The 21679-nt window shown below is 40.4% G+C and overlaps 1 protein-coding gene across 1 annotated transcript; it reads right to left on the bottom strand.

Annotated features, from left to right (window-relative positions):
- Positions 1 to 2732: 2732 nt before the first annotated feature.
- LOC126505842 (transmembrane protein 45A-like) lies at positions 2733 to 20765 on the bottom strand. Its single transcript, XM_050149079.1, has 5 exons — positions 20618 to 20765; positions 11702 to 11890; positions 10046 to 10230; positions 6762 to 6907; positions 2733 to 2823 (listed from the first exon to the last, which is right to left on the bottom strand). The coding sequence occupies exons 1-5, from the start codon at positions 20763 to 20765 to the stop codon at positions 2733 to 2735; spliced, it is 759 nt and encodes a 252-aa protein (XP_050005036.1).
- Between the last annotated feature and the right edge of the window lie 914 nt (positions 20766 to 21679).

Below are 21679 nucleotides of genomic sequence, written 5' to 3'. Positions count from 1 at the left end.
CATATTCATTTTGGGGGGTCTAAGTTACCTCACTCAGGATAGTTTTTTCTACTTCCATCCATTTGCATGCAAAATTCAAGATGTCATGGCTTTTTACTGCTGAGTAGTACTTTAATGTGTAAATGTGCCACACTTTCTTCATCCATTCTTCAGTTGAGGGGCATTTAGGTTGTTTCCAGGTTCTGGCTATTACAAATAATGCTGCTATGAACATAGTTGAACAAATGATTTTTTAGTATTATTGAGCATCTTTTGGGTATATTCCCAAGAGTGGTATTGCTGGATCCTGAGAGAGGCTGATTCTTAATTTTCTGAGAAACAACCATAGTGATTTCCATAGTGGCTGCACAAGTTTGCATTCCCACCAGCAATGGATAAGTGTTTCCCTTACTTCACATCCTCTCCAGCATAATAACTCTGTCTCCACATTTTATATACAGTACTTTATCATCCATATAGTAAAAGGGGTAGGCAGCCATAAAATTGAAGTCCCTCCTTTACCCCCTCTCTCTTTCTCTCTCTTTAGGTTTTTGAGTCAGGGCTTCTGTGTATCTCTGGCTGATCTGGAACTCACTCTATAGACCAGGCTGGCCTTGAACTCACAGTGATCTGCCTGTCTCTGCCTCCCTGAGTGCTGGGATTAAAGGCGTGCACACCACCATGGCCCAACTATCTTCTCAATTTTTAATCAAGAAGCTGGATGCAACCACATAAGTAGTAGGAGTGCATAGAGACTAAAAGCAAATTAAATGCACATCTGCATAATCATTTAGAATAAATAAGGTAAACAAGTCAAAGAGCAATTCATGCAATTTCTTTAGTTTTTCAAAGAGCTCCTGACAATCCACAAAAGTAAATAAATAAAAGGAGAAAACCTCCTAAGAGTCATTACTGACAGCAATCTTAACAAATGCTTTGGTAACTGATTATATGCATTCATGAGGTATCCAGTTCTGTAAGCATTGAGTTATCCAGAGAAGACTGCTGAGATAAAATATACTATAAACTAGAACAGGTAAACATTTAGGAAAAAATATATGATGTCAGGAAAGAGATGGGTATTCTTGCTGTGGTCTTGTACCCTGTCACTTGTATTGTTTTAATAAAGCACTGATTGGCCAGTAGCCAGCAAGAAGCAGAGGTGGGGTGACTAGGCAGGATGTAGAGAGAGGCAGGGCAGTGAGAACATGAGAATTCTGGGAAGAGGGAAGCTGAGTCTGCAGTTGTCACCCAGACATAGAGGAAGCAAGATGAGAACGCCTCACTGATAAAAGGTACCAAGCCACATGGCTAGCACAGACAAGAATTATGGCTTAAAGTAAGATATAAGAAATAATAAGAAGCCTGAGTTAATAGGCCAACCAGTTTATAATTAATGTAGTCCTCTGTGCATTTCTTTGGGACTGAATGACTGTGGGACTGGGGAGTGGGGGACAACACAGAAACTACTGCCAAATACTCTACTCAAGGGTACTGAAGGGTATCCTCAGAGATCAATGTGATGCTGAAATATTTAAAAAGCCACAATGTTTGATGTTGTAAGAGAATATATTGAAAGCAGAAAATATTGTTTACCCATATCTTATTCCGTCAAAGATCATGTTCAAAAAGGTATAATGATGCCAAAGGATTGTTCCAAGACGGCTCATTGAAGTGACAGTGAAAAGGACTACTGAGAACAAACAGACCACTGACTGGAGGCTAAAAGTTGATATGGTGTGAGACTATATCCTAGGCCAATTAAGGAATCAAGATAAATTATACAACAAAAATAGTAGCCTCATCAAAATTAAGTGATAATGTGAAAAAATAAGCAAATTAAGTCAGTATTTACAAAATTACCAAAATCATCCACATCATTTTTTTTTAGAAAACACACATTTAGTATTTTTCTCACAAACCTTACAAAGAAGGTCAATATTCACCAACTGTAATCCCATCAAAAGTTAAACTCATAGACACTGTTTTAACTAAAGATAATTATTGGAAAGAGAATTCTTATTGAAAAATATACTTTGTGTGTGTATGTGTGTGTGGTATGTGTCTATATGTGTATGTGTCTGTAGATATGAAGTCAGTGAATGTGGATACCATGGCACATGTGTAGATGTCTGAAGACAACTTCCATGTTGGTCTTCACCTCCACCTGGAGATAGGGTCTCTTTATTGGCTACCATGGTGTACACAGGGTTAGCCAGTCTGAGAGCTTCCAGAAATTCTTCTACCTGTGCTTCCCAATCTCACAGAATGAGCATGGGGATTAAAAATATGTGCTACTATCCTGGTTTATATCTGTTTCTCTGAGGGGAATGTTTCACAGAAAGGTATTTCTGAATTACTCAGCTTTTTCTGTACCACATGAGAATATGGTAGAGCCTAATAGTGAAAACAAAGATGTGAGTTCTATATTAATTCTTTTCATTGCTTCTTTTTAAATGAATTAAAAGATACAGCAAGACCAGGAGTCTGGAGACTATCCACGTGGCAAATTAAAATGAATATTTTTACATATGATTCTGATTATAATACCATGTGTGTGAAATAAACTTGACATCCAAAGAACTTCAAAGATAAAAATAAAATAGTTACATTTAAGTACCTTTAACAAAATTGGAAGTATGAACAGTACAGATATGTTGTGTGTATTGAATGCAGGTCAAACACAAAACGAAAGCAAGGTTCATTACAAAAAAGAAAGGGTTGATGCAAGAGAGAATGGCTGCCCATCAAGTTCACATCTCTTCCGATTCTTGTTCTTGCCCAGAATTTTTCAGGAGTGGAACTTGCGTGGAGCTGAACTTCCTACATCTCCATTTAACCAACCTGGATGGGGAAGATGGGAGAATAAATCTTGGTTACCTGAAACCTAAAATAAAAATGGAGAGCAATATACAGCTAACACCCCAGTTTATTTCTGTACCTAAAGGAGGCTACTCAAAAAAGGCACATTGTGTTTCCTTGGTGTCAGAGATTCCTGAAAATTTATGTAGATTAAAGTCAAGCATAAGGAAACATAAATATGACTTTTAAATGGATTACATGACTGTTTAACTAGGCATGAGAATTTGTAGGCTGAGCAAGGGATGAAACTGAGCTCAGTGGAGTTTCGGCATCAAAACCACTCCCATGGGCTGCAAAGAGATTTCATTTCCTATGAAGGATTTATGTGAATCTGAGAGTCTTCCCGGGGTGGCAGCCCAAGTAGAAAGTAGAATCCTAAGGCAATTCTAAGTTAATTTAGTTTCTCTCTCTCTCTCTCTCTCTCTCTCTCTCTCTCTCTCTCTCTCTCTCTCTCTCTCTCTCTCTCACTTTTTCTTGATTTTTTTTTTTGTGGATTTCATGTCATGCATCCTGACCCCATTCATCTCTCCCCACCCCAACCAAAATTAAAAAAAAAAAAAAAAAAAAAGCCCCAAACCAAACCAAACAAACAGAATTCTCGGCATGGAAGTTGCAGCATGACACAGTGAGTCACACAGTTTTCCTTTTAGTCCTTACGTCTTTACCGGTAAGTGTTCATTACAATGAGTCATGGGTCTGGTTTGAGGCCTCTGGCTTCTGCTACACCCTCGATACTGGGCCCTCACTGGGAATCCTCTTGGATATCCTATTGTTGTCTGACCTTCCCATGGTCCAGCAGTTCATAGATGAAGTGGGTGTTAGAATAGGCTACCTTGTAATCCAGGTTCTGGGCTGGGTGGTAGTTGGGTTGGTCAGCCTGCCAGCTTTCCTTTGTCATCACCACCCAGGCCTACTCTCCAGCACTGCCCTGGCTAGTTCACCCTCTGGTCTAGCTCACGTGCACTCACACCAAGAGGACCAGCTCTACTGTGTTGCCCAGGCGAGGTGCATGGCCTACTGTCTGAATTGCTGCACTCGGGTGAGAGGCAGGACCAGCTCTTTTGTCCTAGTGCCTCCAAGGTCTCTCCTACCTGTTGCAGGAGGCAAGGGATGGGGGAAGGGCACACTTCCCTTACCCTTGCCATTCCATGGTGTACCAGGAAAGGGGCAGGGGCAGTCTGGGCTGACTTTAATCCCTACTTGCCTCTTCAGAAATGTGGTTTTGCACAGGACACAGAGTACTCAGAATCAGGTGATTGCCCTGTCCATGGTGATTTAGGAACTTTCAAGAACGATTTTCTCCCCTGAGAATATTATCACTTCAAGAGAAACTCAGAAGGAAGTTGTGATGATAATTTTTGACACTGGAAGAAAGGAAGTTACTTAGTGGCCCCAGCTCAGTAGGTTTTCTGAGTCTCTGATGAGAAAAGGTATTATATTAAGAGATAAGAAAACCTTTTCATATGTGTGATTTTCAGAAGGACATCTTGACTTTGACCACCTGAATATTATATGATTTCCAGAAATGCACAAGTCTATAGAAAGACATTTGATAAAGCAAACCCTCCAGATTATTCTTTTAAGAGAAAGTTCGCCAGGCCACCCACACATGACCTTTACTTCCTGTCTTTCTTTGGATGGAGTTCTGTACATCCCTAACAATGCTCTGGGCTTCTCAGTCCCACTAAAAGATCAACAGAGCAGAGACTTCATCCTATCTGCTACCCAAACCCCAGCCTTCTGAACTGATTCTGGCTGTAACATTTTGGACACTTTGATGGTAGAGTCACACTGCTCATCTGAGATCAGAAACTAACTCCTGAGCCTCTGCCAACTTACTCTAACTCCTCCAGTAAACAACGGGTGGTTAGTCTCTGAAACATCTTTTGACTCAAGAGCTGAAGACAACTGCTTAAAACAATTGACCTTGATTATTGACTATTAATATTGTCCCCACTGTCCTCCTTAAACCTCAAGTCACTTCTGCCTGAAAAACTAACACTCTGTAAGAAGTGCAAGCCTGAGAACTTCCTTTTGCCATTTTTTAAAGCCACACATTGTTTCCTCATTACACAACTTCAACATGGAGAAAATGTAAAGGGTTGGCTAGCTGATGAACTAGTTACTGAGATTTCAATATAGAGAATTTAAGTATATGTAGTTGCTTCTATCATATTCATTATTTAAAATTTTAATTTATGTATATGTGTGTATAGACCACATGTATGAGGCTACCCTGAAGGCTAGAAGAAGTCATCAGATATTTTAGAACAGGAGTAATGGGTGGTTAAGAGCCGTAAGACTTAGGGGCTAGGAACTAAACTGGGGTCCTCTGGAAGAACAGCAAGTGCTCTTTACCACTGAGTGATTTCTCTAGCCTATGAATTAATTATTTTCTTAGCCCCTAGTGACTTTGTCTTCCTTTTCTCTGCTTTTTGTATGCCCTTATCACAAGCCATAAACTCTAGTCACGTTCAGAAGTCTTGACCAGGTTTGATTTTCCTCTAGTAGCTCTAAGATTTAGAGATGCAGAAATGGCCTCCAGGGGGCAGTAGAAAGCCAACAAACAAGAACGGAAAGTAACCACTATTCACTAGAAAGGGGCCAATTTCAGGAGCTAGATTCAGAGTAGATACGATCTTTTGAGCCCATATATTCCCTTCACGTATGTAAGAAAGACAAGAGATGACCTGTCATTCATCAGTCATATGCCTGGTATTTGGAGAATCTCTACTTTGCTTATCAAAATGGCTCAAGTGAATTATCACTTGGGAACCTGATTTTAATTGGTTGTTATTTCCTGTTATTTCCACAGAGGAGAGCTTGTGAAATAGTTCTTTGCAACAGATGGTGTTAAGTGTAAGATAAATTAAGCACACAAAAAGATTTCTGAGCAGATAACTCCCAGATAAAAAGCCATCATAATTGAGATTGCAGGTGTGAGATAGGATGATGCTATCCTTGAACCATCACTTTAGGAAACTGGCAGATAGCCTCATCTTTTAGGAATTCTGGGCACGGTTATTCCATACGCTATTTAGGCTCCATGACGATCACTATGCAATGCCAAATGAATCACATAATGTTTGATACTACATCCATGTGGATGAGATACAAACACGTGGTGAAACCTTTACTACCACATTTTTACAACTCCTTATCCTGAATTTCAGGGCTGAATTAGCCAGCCATTTAACCATATAAAGGTAGTATTGAATCTCAGTTATATCTTTACAATATCCATAAAAGGGCCAAACTAAACAGCATATAAGACTTTTTCAAAATAAATGAAGGCTGTATGGTGTCTTTAATTTTATCCGGAATACAGGTCTTTTAGTGGCAAACAAGCAATGACGGATTAACTGCAGCATGTCGGGCAGTGTGCCCTTATGACCGATCAAGACAGCAGGGAGGATTAACACGCATGAACTAATAGTCAGCAGCACTGTTAAGACATCGGTGGATGAATGGGTTGGAGGAATCACAGTATCTTTCAGAAGAGTTGGCCGCTTAATGTGAGTTCGCCAGGTAGCAGAAAGTGCCCACTGGAAAGTCCAGAATGAAATGTGTTGGGGATAGGGAGAGACTGGAAAGTACATGTGCAGTTTCTAAACGTAGTATATAAGAGATTCGTCCTTATTAGGTTCTTGATTTATCGAAATTAATGTGGCACTTGCCATGGTTAAAGTGGTCAAGGGCTAGTGACCACTAAGTGGAATGTTCTAGATAGAAATACTGCAGTCAGAGCTGTGCTCTGACAGACCATGGGATGGAGTCTGCATGGTGGTTTGAATTAAGAAATCCATTGAGACGTGGTAGTAAGACGATGGCCCCTTTCAGGTGTTTTCTTTCAATATTTTTGGGTCTTGATGATCATATACCAAGAATGAAATAGCCATGAGCAAAAATCATTAACTCACCAAGTGATAACAGCATAGTTCACTCCAATGATGATATAGGCAAATGCATAATGCCAACAAAAATACACAGTGAGAAGCATATTGCTGTGATGATCTGTCAGATCCCATTCAAAACCTCCAGTCGGGTTATAGAGAACAAACCCCATCTGTAAGATAAACATAACAGGATAAAAATCCCAAAATTAAAATAAAGGAACATATTGCTAATAATGGCATATTTTAAAATGTCCGGGATTAAGATAACGTCCATCATCTGAGATGTCACAGATAAATATTGTGTTTTGACCTGATTTAGTAACAGAGATAGTATCTAAGTCATAGCTTTAAAACAGATCTTAAGGAAATTTAATAATCAATTTTCAAAATATGAGTAGTAAGCATCCTTTGTTATGTGAATATGTTCAGAAAGTTCACATATACACATTTATTCTATTATTTCAAAATTAGATTATATAAAATTGTAAAGTAAACTCTGGCCAGGGAAGCAGGTAGGCTAACTGTAGGTCTTTAGCTCTCTCTTCTCTCCTCCAACTCAAATCCTCTAATCTCATTCCCAACTCCATAGCAGACCACTTACTATAGCCTCCCCTCCTCTCTGTCTCCATCTCTGGTAGATCACACAAATCTCCAGCATTCCTCCCCACTCATTCCATTACCACAACCCCCAACTCAAGCCAGCATTCCTTGGGAAACTCCAAGTCCAGCCTGACAGAGAAGCAAGTAGGCCAATGAAGCAGGTGAACAAGCCTCTTCTCTCTCTCTCTCTCTCTCTCTCTCTCTCTCTCTCTCTCTCTCTCTCTCTCTCTTTCTCTGCTCTTGCTTTAAAGCAGACTACTTGCTGTGGCCTCTACTTACTTTCTGTCCCCATACCCAGGGGACTAAGCAGGTCCTGGTGAAACACACTGCTCTCCTCCCTCCTGTGGACCCTTCATCCCCCTTCCCTGGGCAACTCCCCCAGTCCATTTGCATTCCTAAATGCCATCTCTTAGTACCTAGAAACACATTTTACCCTGAAACTCTCATGGCAACACCTAGCAGGTTCCAAGAATTTCCTACCAAGTAACACTAAGGCACCAAGACTTACTAAGAATCAAGGCAACAGAAACCAAATAAAAAGCACCCACCCCACCCCAGAGAGAGAAAGAGAGAGAAAGAGAGACCAGGACAGTATGGCTCCACTAGAGCCCAGCAGTGCTACCATATTAGTCCCTGAGAATTGTAACACAGATGAAGCACAAGACAAAGACCTTAAAATAGCCTTTATGATTATATTTATGTTTAAAATAGATGTACTTAAAGAGAAAGTAAATAAATCCCTTATAAATATATATATGAAAACACAAAGAGTGGAAGGAAGTGAATAAAACAGTTCAAAATGGGGCCGGAGAGATGGCTCAGTGGTTAAGAACACTGGCTGCTCTTTCAGAGGTCCTGAGTTCAATTTCCCAGCAACCACAAGGTGCCTCACAACCATCTGTAATGAGATCTGGTGCCCTTTTCTGGCCTGCAAGCATACATGCAGGCTGAACACTGTATACATAATACATAAATAAATCTTTTTTAAAAAAAGTTCAAGGCCTGAAAGTAGAAAAACCATCAATTAAGAAAACTAAATCTTCTGGAAGTCCAGTTGAAGAGAAGGAAGAAGGATTATATGAGCAAGAGGGGTCAAGATCAAGATATGGAAGCCCATAAAGACAGCTGATTAGAGTTTGTGGGAGTTCAGACTCTAGACTGACAGTTGGGGAGCCCACATTGGACTATCCTAGCCCTGCTGCACGTGGTAACAGTTGTGTAGCTTGGTCTGCTGGTGGAGCCCCAAGTAGTGGGACCAGGATCTGTTCCTAGTTCATGAACTGGCTTTTTAGAACCCATCCCTATGGTGGGATGCCTTGCTCAGCCTTGATGCAGGAGGGAAGAACTTGGTCTTGCCTCAACTTGATATTCCAGGCTTTGATGAATCCCCTTATCCTTTCTGAGGAGTGATTTCAGCTCTATGTCCTGAAATTTGGTGATAGTTTCAAAATAAATAATTTTTTTCAACAAATGTAGTTGATCCCTGTATGCAAACACATTTTGGTCCATACTGTCTTAGCTAGGATTTCTACTGCTGTGACTAAGTCCCATGGCCAAGAACAACTTTAGGGAGTAAAGGGTTTACTTTAGCTTACACTTCCACAGCACCATCTATCATTGAGGGATGGTAGGGGAGGAACTTAGACAAGGCAGGAACCTGGAGGCAGAAGCTGATGCAGAGGTCATGAAGGAATACTGCTTAATACTGCTTACTAGCTTGCTCCTTGTGATTTTCTCAGCCTGTTTTCATATAGCACCATGGATGACTTGGCTTACAGTGAGCTAGGCCCTTCTACATTGACCATGTAATTGCTTCACAGCAAATATTGGTCTCCTTAATTTCTTTTTGTTGTTGTTGTTGTTGTTTTCTGTTTTTTCGAGGTAGGGTTTCTCAGTTTAACAGCCTTGACTCTCCTGGAACTCACTTTGTAAACCAGGCAGGCCTCAAATTCAGAGACAGGCCTGCCTCTACCTTCCTCGTGCTGGTATTAAAGGCATGTGCCACGAGCATCTGTCTTCCTCAATGTCTTGCCTCCCACTAATTTTCTGAACTTGCTGGTCACTGGGCAACTAATGTATCACAAATGGCTTTTGACAATTCAAACTTCTTATATGCTTGATGTGGGAAGGTCATTTGTCAATCTGTTGTTTCATTGGTTAATCAATAAAGAAAACTGCTTGGTCTGATAGGTCAGAAAATTAGGTAGGTGGAGTAGACAGAACAGAATGCTGGGAAGAAGGGAAGTGAGCCAGACGCCATGCCTCTTTTCTCTGGTCAGACACGATGGAACAAGCTGCCAGGTCAGACATGCTGAATCTTTCCCTTTAAGACACCACCTCATGGTGCTACACAGATTACTAAATATGGGTTAAGCATGATATGAGAGTTAGCCAAGAAGAGGATAGATATAATGGGCCAGGCAGTGTTTAAATGAATACAGTTTGTGTGTTGTTATTTCTGGGCATAAGCTAGTCAGGCAGCTTGGAGCTGGGTGGCAGGATCACAGCCCACAGCTCCCTCAACATATGCTGACTACTTGGGTATATGTACTATCTGCCTCCTCAGGCAACCAAGCATTTAAAAAATGTAATTTCTCAGCGGTCCACATAGTATTGCAGAAGGTCTTGAACTATAGAGTGATAAGTTCCATCAAAATGAGAAGCCACGGGTGCAGGCACAGAGCCATCACCTCACAGTCCCAACTTACGTGCCATAACCAAGTCCCTTGGAGCAAGATGAGACTCGACCGCAGCAACTCCAGAGTTATGTTATTCTTTGTGAGGACCTCCATGAAGGAAACCACGCCTGTCAAAACGGTGGCAAGAGCCAGGATCTTGTGCAAAAAAATGTCCACTACAACCCGGCCATGTGTGTGGTTGTACATGATAAAAGCTGATAGAGGGAGGAAAACAGTTTGTCATGCAATGGGACTAAGAGCTGTTCACAGTTTCTCTCTTCCTCTCTCTGCCCACTGCCATGACTGCTTCTTCAAAACTGAACATTGGAATGATAAGTATTCTTTCCACTCCTCTAACATTTATTTTTTTCCTTTACCACATCCTTGCATCTTCAAGCAACTATAAGTCAGAGAATTCTCTGTGCAGAATGATGAATAAGAAGCTAATGGGGCTGGGGAACTATGAACTGTACAACTATAAAGATGAATGAGCTGAAGTCTCACATCAGGACTTTAGTCCCCTGGGAGATGTAAATACATACATAGACCATAACCTTGGACTTTTAAAATTAAAGTTATTTTCATTTTACATACCAACATCATTCTCTCTACCTCTCCTTCTCCTGCTCCCCATCTTCCCCCATTCCCACCCTCCATATACTTTTCAGAGGCCTCCCTTGGGGAGTCAATAAAGTCTGGACCTTAATAGACACAACAACATTATCTGGAATTCCTCAAGAAGTTGAAAATACACTCATTGCTTCATTTTATGAATAGATTCCAAATTCTTTGCACCATTTTTCTTTAAAGAGGAAAATACATTTATGAAACGTATAGTGTAGTAACACTTGAGATAACAGGACCATGCTGCTGATTGTTGGGACTCGTCTTTTATCTGGTTCTTGTTCTCAAAGAGTAGCAGGCAGAAGTTCTTTCAACAGATGTGGAAGGCAAGATGAAGAGATAGGAAGTGACTGTCTTCTGATTATTTTTGGATTTGCATAATTAATGTGCTTCATATGTGTGGAATAAATGAAGTCAAGTCTCTAAGCACTTGCTTTCTTTTCCCCTACAATAAGACAGGAAACCAAATGAACAGAATGTGCAGTTTATCATTGAACTCTCCAAATTTGTACCTCCTTCTTTAAGATTTATTTTTAATTAAATATATGTGTGTCGTCGGGTGGTAGATGTGCATACGTGAGTGCATACACCTGTAGAGTTTAGGAGAAAGGCTACATAAAGTTGCACGTTTCCTGGCTTGGTCATGGGAATCAAACTCTGTCTCTCTGCAAGAACAGCAAGTGCTCCTAACTGGCTGACCTATCTCTATAACCCCAACAACCTCATTTTTAAATATGGCTAAATATATTTATTACATGCTAGCAGAGTTTTACTTCTTGGATATTTTTAGAGTCGGTAGATGATAAAAAATATCTTGATGTTAATACGAAAGTTTTTAAGACAGAAGGTGAAACATTGAATGGTTTTGCTGGCCTAAGCCTATTAAATAAATTAGTAGAGAAGGAAAATCTTTGGTATTCTGACACCCAAATATCTCACTGTGGCTGGGATAGAAGTTCTCTCATCAGTCAAGGCTAAACCATAACATCAAAGGTACCTTCTAAAAAGCTACCTGGATGTCTGATGGTTGAGAACAGCCCAGCAAAAAGTGCTGGTACTTACCCTGTACCAGGAAAGCATTCGACAGTGCCAGCTTGGTTAGGGAGACTGGAAGACAATTAGTGGTAGAGCCTAAGATTCTGGTCACACCCAGGAGCCCATAGAAGATGTACATGACTGTGTGGTGCAAGCGCAGGACCCGCATCAACTGGCTCTCTGAGACAGCAGCATATATTTGTAGGCTGATGGCACCTGGAAGAGAACACATCACAGTACAAATAGCCTTCTCCATCAGTTCCTAGGATGCAGGATGGTGTGCTAACAAGTGTTAAAATTTATTATCCTCTATGAAAACAGCCCTTCAATACTAGTCATTTTGGTCCAAGTACCCATTACAATTTAGTGAAATCTCGAAAGATTAGGTTGTTGCGATTTAAGAAATCAACCTGAGAGCAACTGATTCTTTGATTTCTAGATATTACATCATTAACATAAAGTCATTGCTCTCAATAAAATACTTCTAAAGTTTCAGCTTCTCATAATTAATACATACAATCTAAATAACCCTAACCCTGAGATAACTGGTCAGGCCTGACGGACACAGCATGCAGATTAGTCAGCTCCATAAACCGTTTAGCATTGTTAGTGATACTGCCTTATTTGTTACTCTATAGAAATTGACGAAAAATGCCTCTCTTTGAAAAAAATTAGTCTATAATTTGAAGTCTGTAGCAAAGACCTATTCATTAATAAAACATGAAAAATCTTAATGGGAAAATAGAATATTTTGCCTCTTATAACGGCAAATTGTCTAGTCTAAATGACTTCTCTAATTCAGAAAGTGAAGAAGAGAATGAGTGATTAATGAGGCCCTTCCTGGCTCTGATTTTTCTTCCAAACTTCTCAGCACTGATGGATTACTGAAGTCTTCCTACCATCAGAGGGAGTTTGGATAGAGTGGGACTTTTTTCAGGGATTAGTACAACTGATTCAAGATTATTTCACTCATTCCAACTAATTTTATAAAGGAAAGTCACCAATATGGGGTGGGTAAATTCAATTATATGACTAATTTATTAAAGAATGACCTTTGAGTAAACATCAACAATCACCTCTCTAGATGTAGCCCTGCCCAAGACAGATGTGGACACTGGACAGAACTTTACCCAGTAAGCCACAGCTATGTGGCAATACACAGATTAATGAATATGGGTTAGTTTAATATATAAGAGCTAGTTAGAGGCCCCAGGGCAACAACCTCCACAGGAGCAGGTACAAGGGAGCAACCACCTAGGAAGCAGGCCTGAGCCAAAGACCTCTGTGGGACCAGGTACCATTTAGGGACCTCTGAGGGAGCAGGCCCAAGCCAGGGACATCTGCAGGACCAGGCCTGAGTCAGCTACCTCAACCAGAGCAGGCCCAAGGCAGAAACCTCCCACAGGAGCAGGCTTGAGCCAGTAACCTTTCCTGGAGCAGGCCCTAGGAAAAGAACTCCACAGAAGCAGGTACAAGGAAGCTGCCACTAAGGGAGCAGGCCCAAGCAAGAGACCTCTGTGGGTCCAGATGACAGTTAGGGAAATCTGAGGGAGCAGGAGCGGGCCAGAGACCTCTGCAAAACCAGGCCCAAGCTAGGGACTTCCACAGGAACAGGCTTGAATTAGCAACCTTTGCCAGAGCAGGCCCAAGGCAGTGACCTCAGTGGGAGCAACCCTAAGCAAGCAACCTCCATGGGAGCAGGCCTAAATGACCCCCAGTATTGCAGAGTGACCCCCGGGAGTACTGTGTGACCTCAAGGAACACTGAGTGACTTCCAAGGTGACAGGAACTATGGCCCTGATTGTACCATGAGGAGCAACCATCTGAGCCTTGGATCCACTGGCACCTAAAATACTGAACACCAGAGACACAACCCCAACTATAGCAATCAAAGGAAAGATGCATAGACAAGGTAAGAACACACTCAACATCACAAAGAGCAATATGACACTAATAAAAACCAGTGGTCCTACAACAACAAGACTTGGACAATCAAATATAGATGAAGCAGAAGAAAACAACCTAAAAAAATACTTTAGGAGGATGTTTGAGGCCCTTAAAGAGGAAATGAAAAATTCTTCCCTCAAAGAAAAGACAAATAAAAATTGGAAGAAATCAACAAATCCCTTAAAGAAAATTAAAAAAAAAAGCAATCAAACAGATGAAAGAAACTATCAAAAGAGAGACAATAAAGAAACACAAACTGAGAAAATCATAGAAATGGAAATTATGAAAAAGTTCTCAGGAATCACAAATGCAAGCTTGAAGAGCAGAATACAATAGATGGAAGAGAGAATCTCAAGTGCTGAAGATACAATAGAGGAAATAGACTCATTGGTCATGGAAAACATTAAATCTAACAAAAGCTTAACACAAAATATCCAGGAAATATGGAACACCATAAAAAGACCAAACATAAGAATAATAGGGATAGAAGAAGAAGAAGCCCAACTCAAAAGCACAGAAAATGTATTCAACAAAATCATAGCAGAAATCTTTTCCAACCAAAAGAAAGATATACATATGAAGACACAAGAAGCTTACAGAACACCAAATAAAAGTCCCCGTGCAACATAATAATCAAAACACTAAACATATAGAATAAAGAAAGAATATTAAGAGCAGAAAAAAGAGGCCAAGTAACATAAATGTAGACCTATCAGAATTACATCTGACTTCTCAATAGAAACAACGAAAGTCAAAAGGTTCTGGTCAAACATTATGTATATCAAGCATTAAGAGACCATGGATGTCAGCCCAGACTACTATACCCAGCAAAACTTGCAATCACTATAGATGGATGAAACAAGATACTCCATAACAGAACCGAATTTAACCAATACTTAATCACAAAACCAGCCCTACACAAAGTACTAGAAGGAAAACTCCAACCCTAGGAAGTTGGGTACATCCACAAAAACACAGACAATAGATGATCTCACAACAGCAAATCCCAAAGAAGGGGAAAACACATACAATATCATCACCAACAACAAAAACTAAAATAACAGGAGCTATTAATCACTGGTCATTAATATCCCTTATATAAATGGACTCAACTCACCTATAAAAAAACACAGGCTAACAGATTGGAAACACAAACAGAATCCATCCTTCTGCCGCACACAAGAAACACACCTCAACCTCAAAGACAGACATCGCTTCAGAGTAAAGGATTGGGAAAAAATTTTTCCAATCAAATGAACCTAAGAAACAAGCTGTTGTAGCTATCATAATAGCTAGCAAAATAGACTTCAAACTAAAGTCATTCAAAAGAGACCAAGAAGGACATTTCATATTCGTTATAGGAAAAAACCCATCAAGAGGAAATCTCAATATTGAACATCTAGGCCCCAAATACAAGGCACCTTCATATATAAAAGAAACACTTCTAAAGCTTTAATCACACATTAAATCCCACATACTAATAGTGGAATACTTCAACACCCCACTTTCACCAGTGAACAGGTCTATCAGAAAGAAAATTAACAGAGAAATAAGGGAACTAACAGATGTTATGACTCAAATGGACTTAACAGACATCTATAGAACATTCCATCCAATCATAAAACAATATACTGTATTCTCAGCATCTCATGGAATCTTCTCAAAAAATTGACCATATACTAGGTAATAAAGAAAACCTCAACAGATACAAAAAATGGAATAACCCCATGTAACTTATTGGATCACCATGGCTTAAAATTAGAATTCAACAGCAACACTAATTCCAGAAAGCCCACAAACACATGGAAATTAAATGATGTTCACCCGAATCATCAATGTGTCAAAGAAGAAAAAAAGGAAGAAATTAAACACTTTCTAAAATTCAATAAGAATGAGCATACAACATACTCAAATTTATGGGACACAATTAAAGCAGTGTTAAGAGGAAAATTCATACCACTAAATGTCTACATAAAAAATCCCACACTAGTAAGTTAACAGAACATTTGAAAACTCTAGAACAAAAAGAAGTAAACTCACCCAGGAGGACTAGATGACAGGAAATAATCAAATTGAGAACTGAAATCAACAAAATAGAAACAAAGAAAACAATACAAAGAATCAATGAGACAAAGAGTTGGTTCTTTGAGAAAATCAACAAAGTAGACAAATCTTTATCCAAACCAATCAAAAGGCAAAGAGACTATCCAAATAAACAAGATCAGAAACAAAAAGGGGGACATAAAAATATAAAAAAAATAAAAAAAGGGGGACATAAAAGACGTGGAGGAAATCCAGAAAATCATTAGTTCATATTTCGAAAACCTGTACTCCACAAAACTGGAAAACTTAAAGGAAATGGAAGCATCACAATGCGTGACTTCAAACTCTACTACAGAGCTACAGTACTGAAAACAGCCTGGTATTGTCTGGTATTGAACAGACAGGAAGACCAATGGAACTGAATCAAAGACCCAGATATCAGTCCACACACCTACAAATGCCTGATTTTTGATTTAAAAAATGCAATAAATATAAAACTGGAAAAAGAAAGCATATTCTACAAATGGTGCTGGCATAACTGGATATCAACATGTAGAAGAATGAAAATAGACCCATATCTATCACCATGCACAAAACTCAACTCCAAATGGATCAAAGACCTCAACATAAAACCAACCACACTGAACCTCATAGAAGAGAAAGTAGGAAGTATACTTGAACACATTGGCACAGGAGACCACTTCCTAAATTTAACCCTAGTAGCACAGACACTGAGAGCAATAAATAATAAATAGAACCTCCTGAAACTTAGAAGCTTCTGTAAAGCAAAGGACATGGTCAACAAGACAAAACAGCAGCCTACAGAATGGGAAAAGATCTTCACGACATTGGACAGAGGGTTGATCTCCAAATATAAAAAGAACTCAAGAAACTGGTCATTGAAAGAACAAATAATCTAATAAAAAATGGAGTGCAGCTCTAAACAGAGAAGTCTCAATAGAAGAATCTAAAATGACTGAAAGACACTTGAAGGAAATGCTCAACATCCTTAGCCATCAGAGAAATGCAAATCAAAACATCTCTGAGATTCAATCTTCCACCAGTAAGTATGGCCACGATCAAAAACACTGATGACAACTTATGCTGGAGAGGAAGTGGGATAAAGAAAACACTCTTCTATTGCTAGTGGGAGTGGAAATTTGTACAGCTGCTTTGGATTTCAGTATGGCGATTTCTCAGAAAATTAGGAAACAACCTACCTCAAGACCCAGAAATTCCACTTTGGGGTATATATCCAAAGGATGCTCAATCGTACCTCAAAGACATGTGCTCAACTATGTTCATTACAGCATTGTTTGTCATAGCCAGAAACTGGAAACAACCTAAATGCCCCTTGACTGAATAATGAATAAGGAAAATGTAGTACATTTACACAATGGAGTACTATACAGCAGAAAAAAAATAATGACATCTTGAGATTTGCAGGCAAATAGGTGGATCTAAAAAACATCATATTGAGTAAAGTAACCCAGACCCAGAAAGACAATTATTATATGTACTCACTCATAAGTAGTTTTTAAACATAAAGAAAAAAAACAGCCTACAATTCACAATCCCAGAGAAACTAGACAACAATGAGGATCCTAAGAGAGACATACATGGATCTAATGTACATGGGAAGTAGAAAAAGACAAGATATCCTGAGTAAATTGGAAGAACGGGGACCATAGGAGAGGGTAGAAGGGGAGTGGAGAGAAATATATAGCTCAATAAAAACAATAAAAACTAAAGAATAATAAAATAAAAAAACAATCACCTTTTTAATAAAGTTCATAAGATTAAAATTATAATTTGAATATATACAAAGGGTAGTTTGAAAATAAAATTATCTTTAGTACTTTATTTTCTATTAAATCTTCTTTATACACATGAAAATATGCACACAAAAAGAAAACAGAACTCTGAAGTTAAAAGCACTCACCAACTAAAACCATGCCAGTTAGTATAATTCCATCCAAAAGTTCTGCTCGATTGATCCATGCTTTAGATTGAAGGTAAATCTGTTTATGTTTTGTGCAGATATACTTCAAAATATTCACTGAATTCCACCAAAGACTCAAAAAAATCAAGAAAGATCCTGGGAGGGCATGACCTTGGAAATCCCCTGGGATCTACAGAAATAAGAATAAACAGCAGATAGGAATAGCATTTCTGAAATCTCTCATCTCCATACAGAAGTCTATCTTGTTTTGGCCATGGATTTATAACAGATCTCATTATAATAGCAATAATACCTATAAGAATTAAAATTTCCAGTCATTAAACACCATATATTAGGTACCAAGCCAACTGTTTCACACGCCTAATTTTTGAAACCCAAGCATGAATGAAGAATTACCATTTTAAAATGAGGCACAGATTCAGAGAATTTAAATGAGTTGTCCAGATCTCAAGACGATGTAGAATTTCCCTGTAGTTCTCTGTCTAAGGGTAGGAGCCAAGGGATTTTGCCCATAGTTCATCCATAGTTCATCGGTGTATCTATTGATATTTTAATTACTCAGTCTTGTTTATGCTGCCCTTTAGAAGAAAGGCAGTCACACAGCAAACTCCCTGTTATTCTGGTTCTTTCCACCCTCTTCTGCCAAGTTCCCTAAGCCATGGTTGTAGGCGCTGTATTGCATATGTAGACACTGGAGATGGGTACTCCACAATTCACTAACCTTTATGTTTGTACCCACTTGTGGATTTTTGTAACTGTCTTCATTTGTTGTAAAAAGAAGAGTCTTTGGTGAGAAGTGGTAACTACACTTATCTATGGTTTGAAGGTCAAGATTTAGAAAACATTAAGGAATTTTGCTAGTCTAGCAGAGTGGCGGTAGTAGATTCTCTTCTAAGACTCACAACCTCACTAGTCCTGGGAAGCTTCTATATTTCTAGTACCAGGTACAATTTCTGTTTTGTTGAGTGGTCCTTAAAATCCACTTAGACAGCTGTTGCTTACCGGCACATGTGGGTGTCACTATTACAGCTTTCTGGGTATCTTGCCATGCCAGTCACTGTTATGGTTCATAGGTGTCACAGCTGGGTAGGACTACTAATTAATCCCCTCCCTTGGCAACTTGGGAAGAGTTTCTGGCTCTATGGAAACTAGACTGCAGTTAAGACTTTCAGGGTTAGATCCAGCTTGAACCAACCAAATCTTCTGTCCTAAGTGTATGATATCTTCAGTAATAGATGCTTATCTTAAACCTCTAAGAGGCATCCAAGGGCAACAGCAATAGCCTAGATTGTTCTGGTAAATGGTACACATGTGTGTATGCATGCATGTGCATTGTATAAGATACATTTAGATTTATTGTAGAATTTTAGGTAAATATAAAATATGATTCCTTGAGACTTTATCAAACTATCTTGGTATTATTTGTCCATTCTCCCTCCTTTTTCTGTACCACACCCTCTTCTTCTCCCCAGTTAGGGTCCCAGGCTGTTTCTCCACTTACTGTTTCTTATTCCCTAAATCCTGCTTTCCCCCTATCAATAACCCTCCACCATGATCCCTTTATACTCTTCTGATTTCTGTAGTTACCACGTGTTATATACTAACATCAGAAATGTTGGAGCTAGGAATTGCAGATAAGAGAAGAAAACAGTCAATGTCTATCTTTCTGGGTCTGGGTTACCTCATTTAATATACTATTTTCTAAGTATACCCACTATTCTGCAAATTTCATAATTTCATTTTTCTTTTCAGCTGAATACTATTCTATAATGTATATGTGTACCATATGTTCATTATTCCTCTGTTAAAGGGCATTTTGGCTGTTTCCATTTCCTAGCTAAGACTGCCTATGAACCCTGCCGAGCAAGTATCTGTGGAATAGGATATGGTGTCCTTTGGGCATATGCCAAGGAGTGGTATATCTACGCCATATGCAAGTGATTTCTGGGCCTCTCATTGGCCTCTCTCTGGGCAAACCCATCTGATATTCTAGAACACTGATACTCTAAGTAAGATAATCATTCTGGTATTAAGGAAAAAAACGAAAACCTATGGCTTTATTGGAAAAGCAGCTCATGTGTTAGAACAGAACTATCAGCTCTAAGTCCTTATTTGATCCAAATCAACACTTGATTAATATCACAACAACAGTGGAGGACAAAATTCCGCAGAAGCACTACTTTTGACATTGGGACCAGATAATTCTCTGGTGGGGCGGGATGAGTAGCTACTACCCAGAGCACAGTAGTACATTTACAGCATTGACATCTACCTGCCAGACACTGGTAGATGTAACCACCCTCTCTAGTCCGACAACCAACACTATCTATAGGCTGATAAATGTTTCCTAGGGGGTCAATCTTATCCTTTTATAAACTGACAAATGATGGTCTAGAAGACCGTTTAATCTTTAAAATCGCTGGCTTTAAAATCCTTTTTAAAATCAAAATACTATTTTTTCAGAAAAATTAAAATGTGACAAATTCAGTTGTTAAGTAATTTATGATCATGTACATTTTTCCAAACATTTATTCCTGCTCATATAAAAAGAAATGTTGCAATTTATATTTAAAAAATGTCCACAATCCACCAGGAGTCGCAGGCTCAACAGGGGCCTGAATCTCTGATGGACACAGATGTCGCCCCCTCCCCAGACTTACAGGTCTGCGAAGCCACAGTCACCCAGGATCTCGCCTGGAATTAGAGGAGAGATGAAAGGCAACCACTCTGTGCCATCCTTTATGGATGCAGTGAGCAGTATTCAACCAAGTGCCACCTGTGACCCAACCAAGAGCCCTGGTGCTAGGCGCTTGGGCACCATTGTGGTGAGGGAGTACAGGGTGTGGATGTAGAAGAGAGGAAGAGGCAGAATGGTTTGTGGGCTGGGTAGAGAGACGGATGCAGAGACGTGAAGGTGGTGAGGAACGGGCTGACATGAATGGCCAGCCGGCTGCATGAGTCCAGGGAGATGTCTGTGCCTGGGTTTTAACCAAAGGCCAGGTCTTGATCCGGGACCTTGGAGCAGCCAAGGAAGCCTGAGTTGATGTCTTTGGCTCCTGACACCGCTGGGGCCATGCAGGAGCCAGTGGAGGGACCACTTCGGTTTCCAAGGGCTACACTGCCACGGGTGGGGGTCATGCCAATCTCATTGGCCTGAATAGTCAGCTACCTGGGGTTCTGGTGACAACCCGGTTTGGGCTGCTACTGAGGACCATGTCTGGGTCTGTGGCCCTGCCTCATCCAGGGTCTGTGGCTCCTGAGACCATCAAGGACCATGCCGATGCTGAGGGTCTGGGCTGCCACCTGGTATCCGAAAACCGTGTTGCTGCAGGAGCCAGGCTGATCTGGGTAGCCTGTGCTGCCACCTGGGACCATGGTGACATTCAGGCCAGGCTGCTGTCTAAGACCATCACTGGGTCCGTGGTCCTACCACAGCCAGGGTCTCTATTGACGTCTGTGGCTCATGTTGCCGCCAAAGGCCACATAGATGTCTTGGGTCTAGATCTCAAGCTGTGACTATGTTGGTGCTAGGGTGGGGGCGGGACGGGCATGCTGCTGCGAGGGACAGTTTGACCTGAGTGGCACGCACTGTCATCCAGGGCCACTGTGTTGTCTGAGCCAGGACCACTGCCGAAGGCCATGTCTGGGTCTGTGATTCTGCTGCAGTTGCAGCTGGGGTCTGTGATGATGTCAGTGGCCAGTGTTAGCACCTGGGTCACTGGAACCCTGCTGTGCTGAGCCAGTCCCGCCCATCCCTGGCTCTGGGATTACCGGTCCTGCCCCTGGCTGGACAGTGCAACAGGTGAGCTGGCCTAATCCCTGCACTCAGGAAAGATAGCCCCACCACTCACCCTAGACACGCACCTCTCCCGGGCAGCACACTAGAACTGACCCTGTGGTTATGGACACAGGCGAGCCAACCCTGAGGGTGTGAGAGCAGGAGAGCTGACCTCCCCGCCTCTCCACATGCCCCATGGAACAATCAGGACAGAGGGCTCTGTACCTTGCCTTGGCAAAACAGTAGAGCTGACCCTGGCTGTATAATGAGGGGA

Source organism: Alexandromys fortis, unplaced genomic scaffold (genome assembly GCF_014885135.2).
Source record: "Alexandromys fortis isolate MF-2015 unplaced genomic scaffold, M_Fortis_MF-2015_v1.1 scaffold_4, whole genome shotgun sequence".
NCBI classification, from domain to species: domain Eukaryota; kingdom Metazoa; phylum Chordata; class Mammalia; order Rodentia; family Cricetidae; genus Alexandromys; species Alexandromys fortis.
Note: the sequence above shows the minus strand (reverse complement) of the source record. Positions and strands in the feature narration are given on the sequence as shown.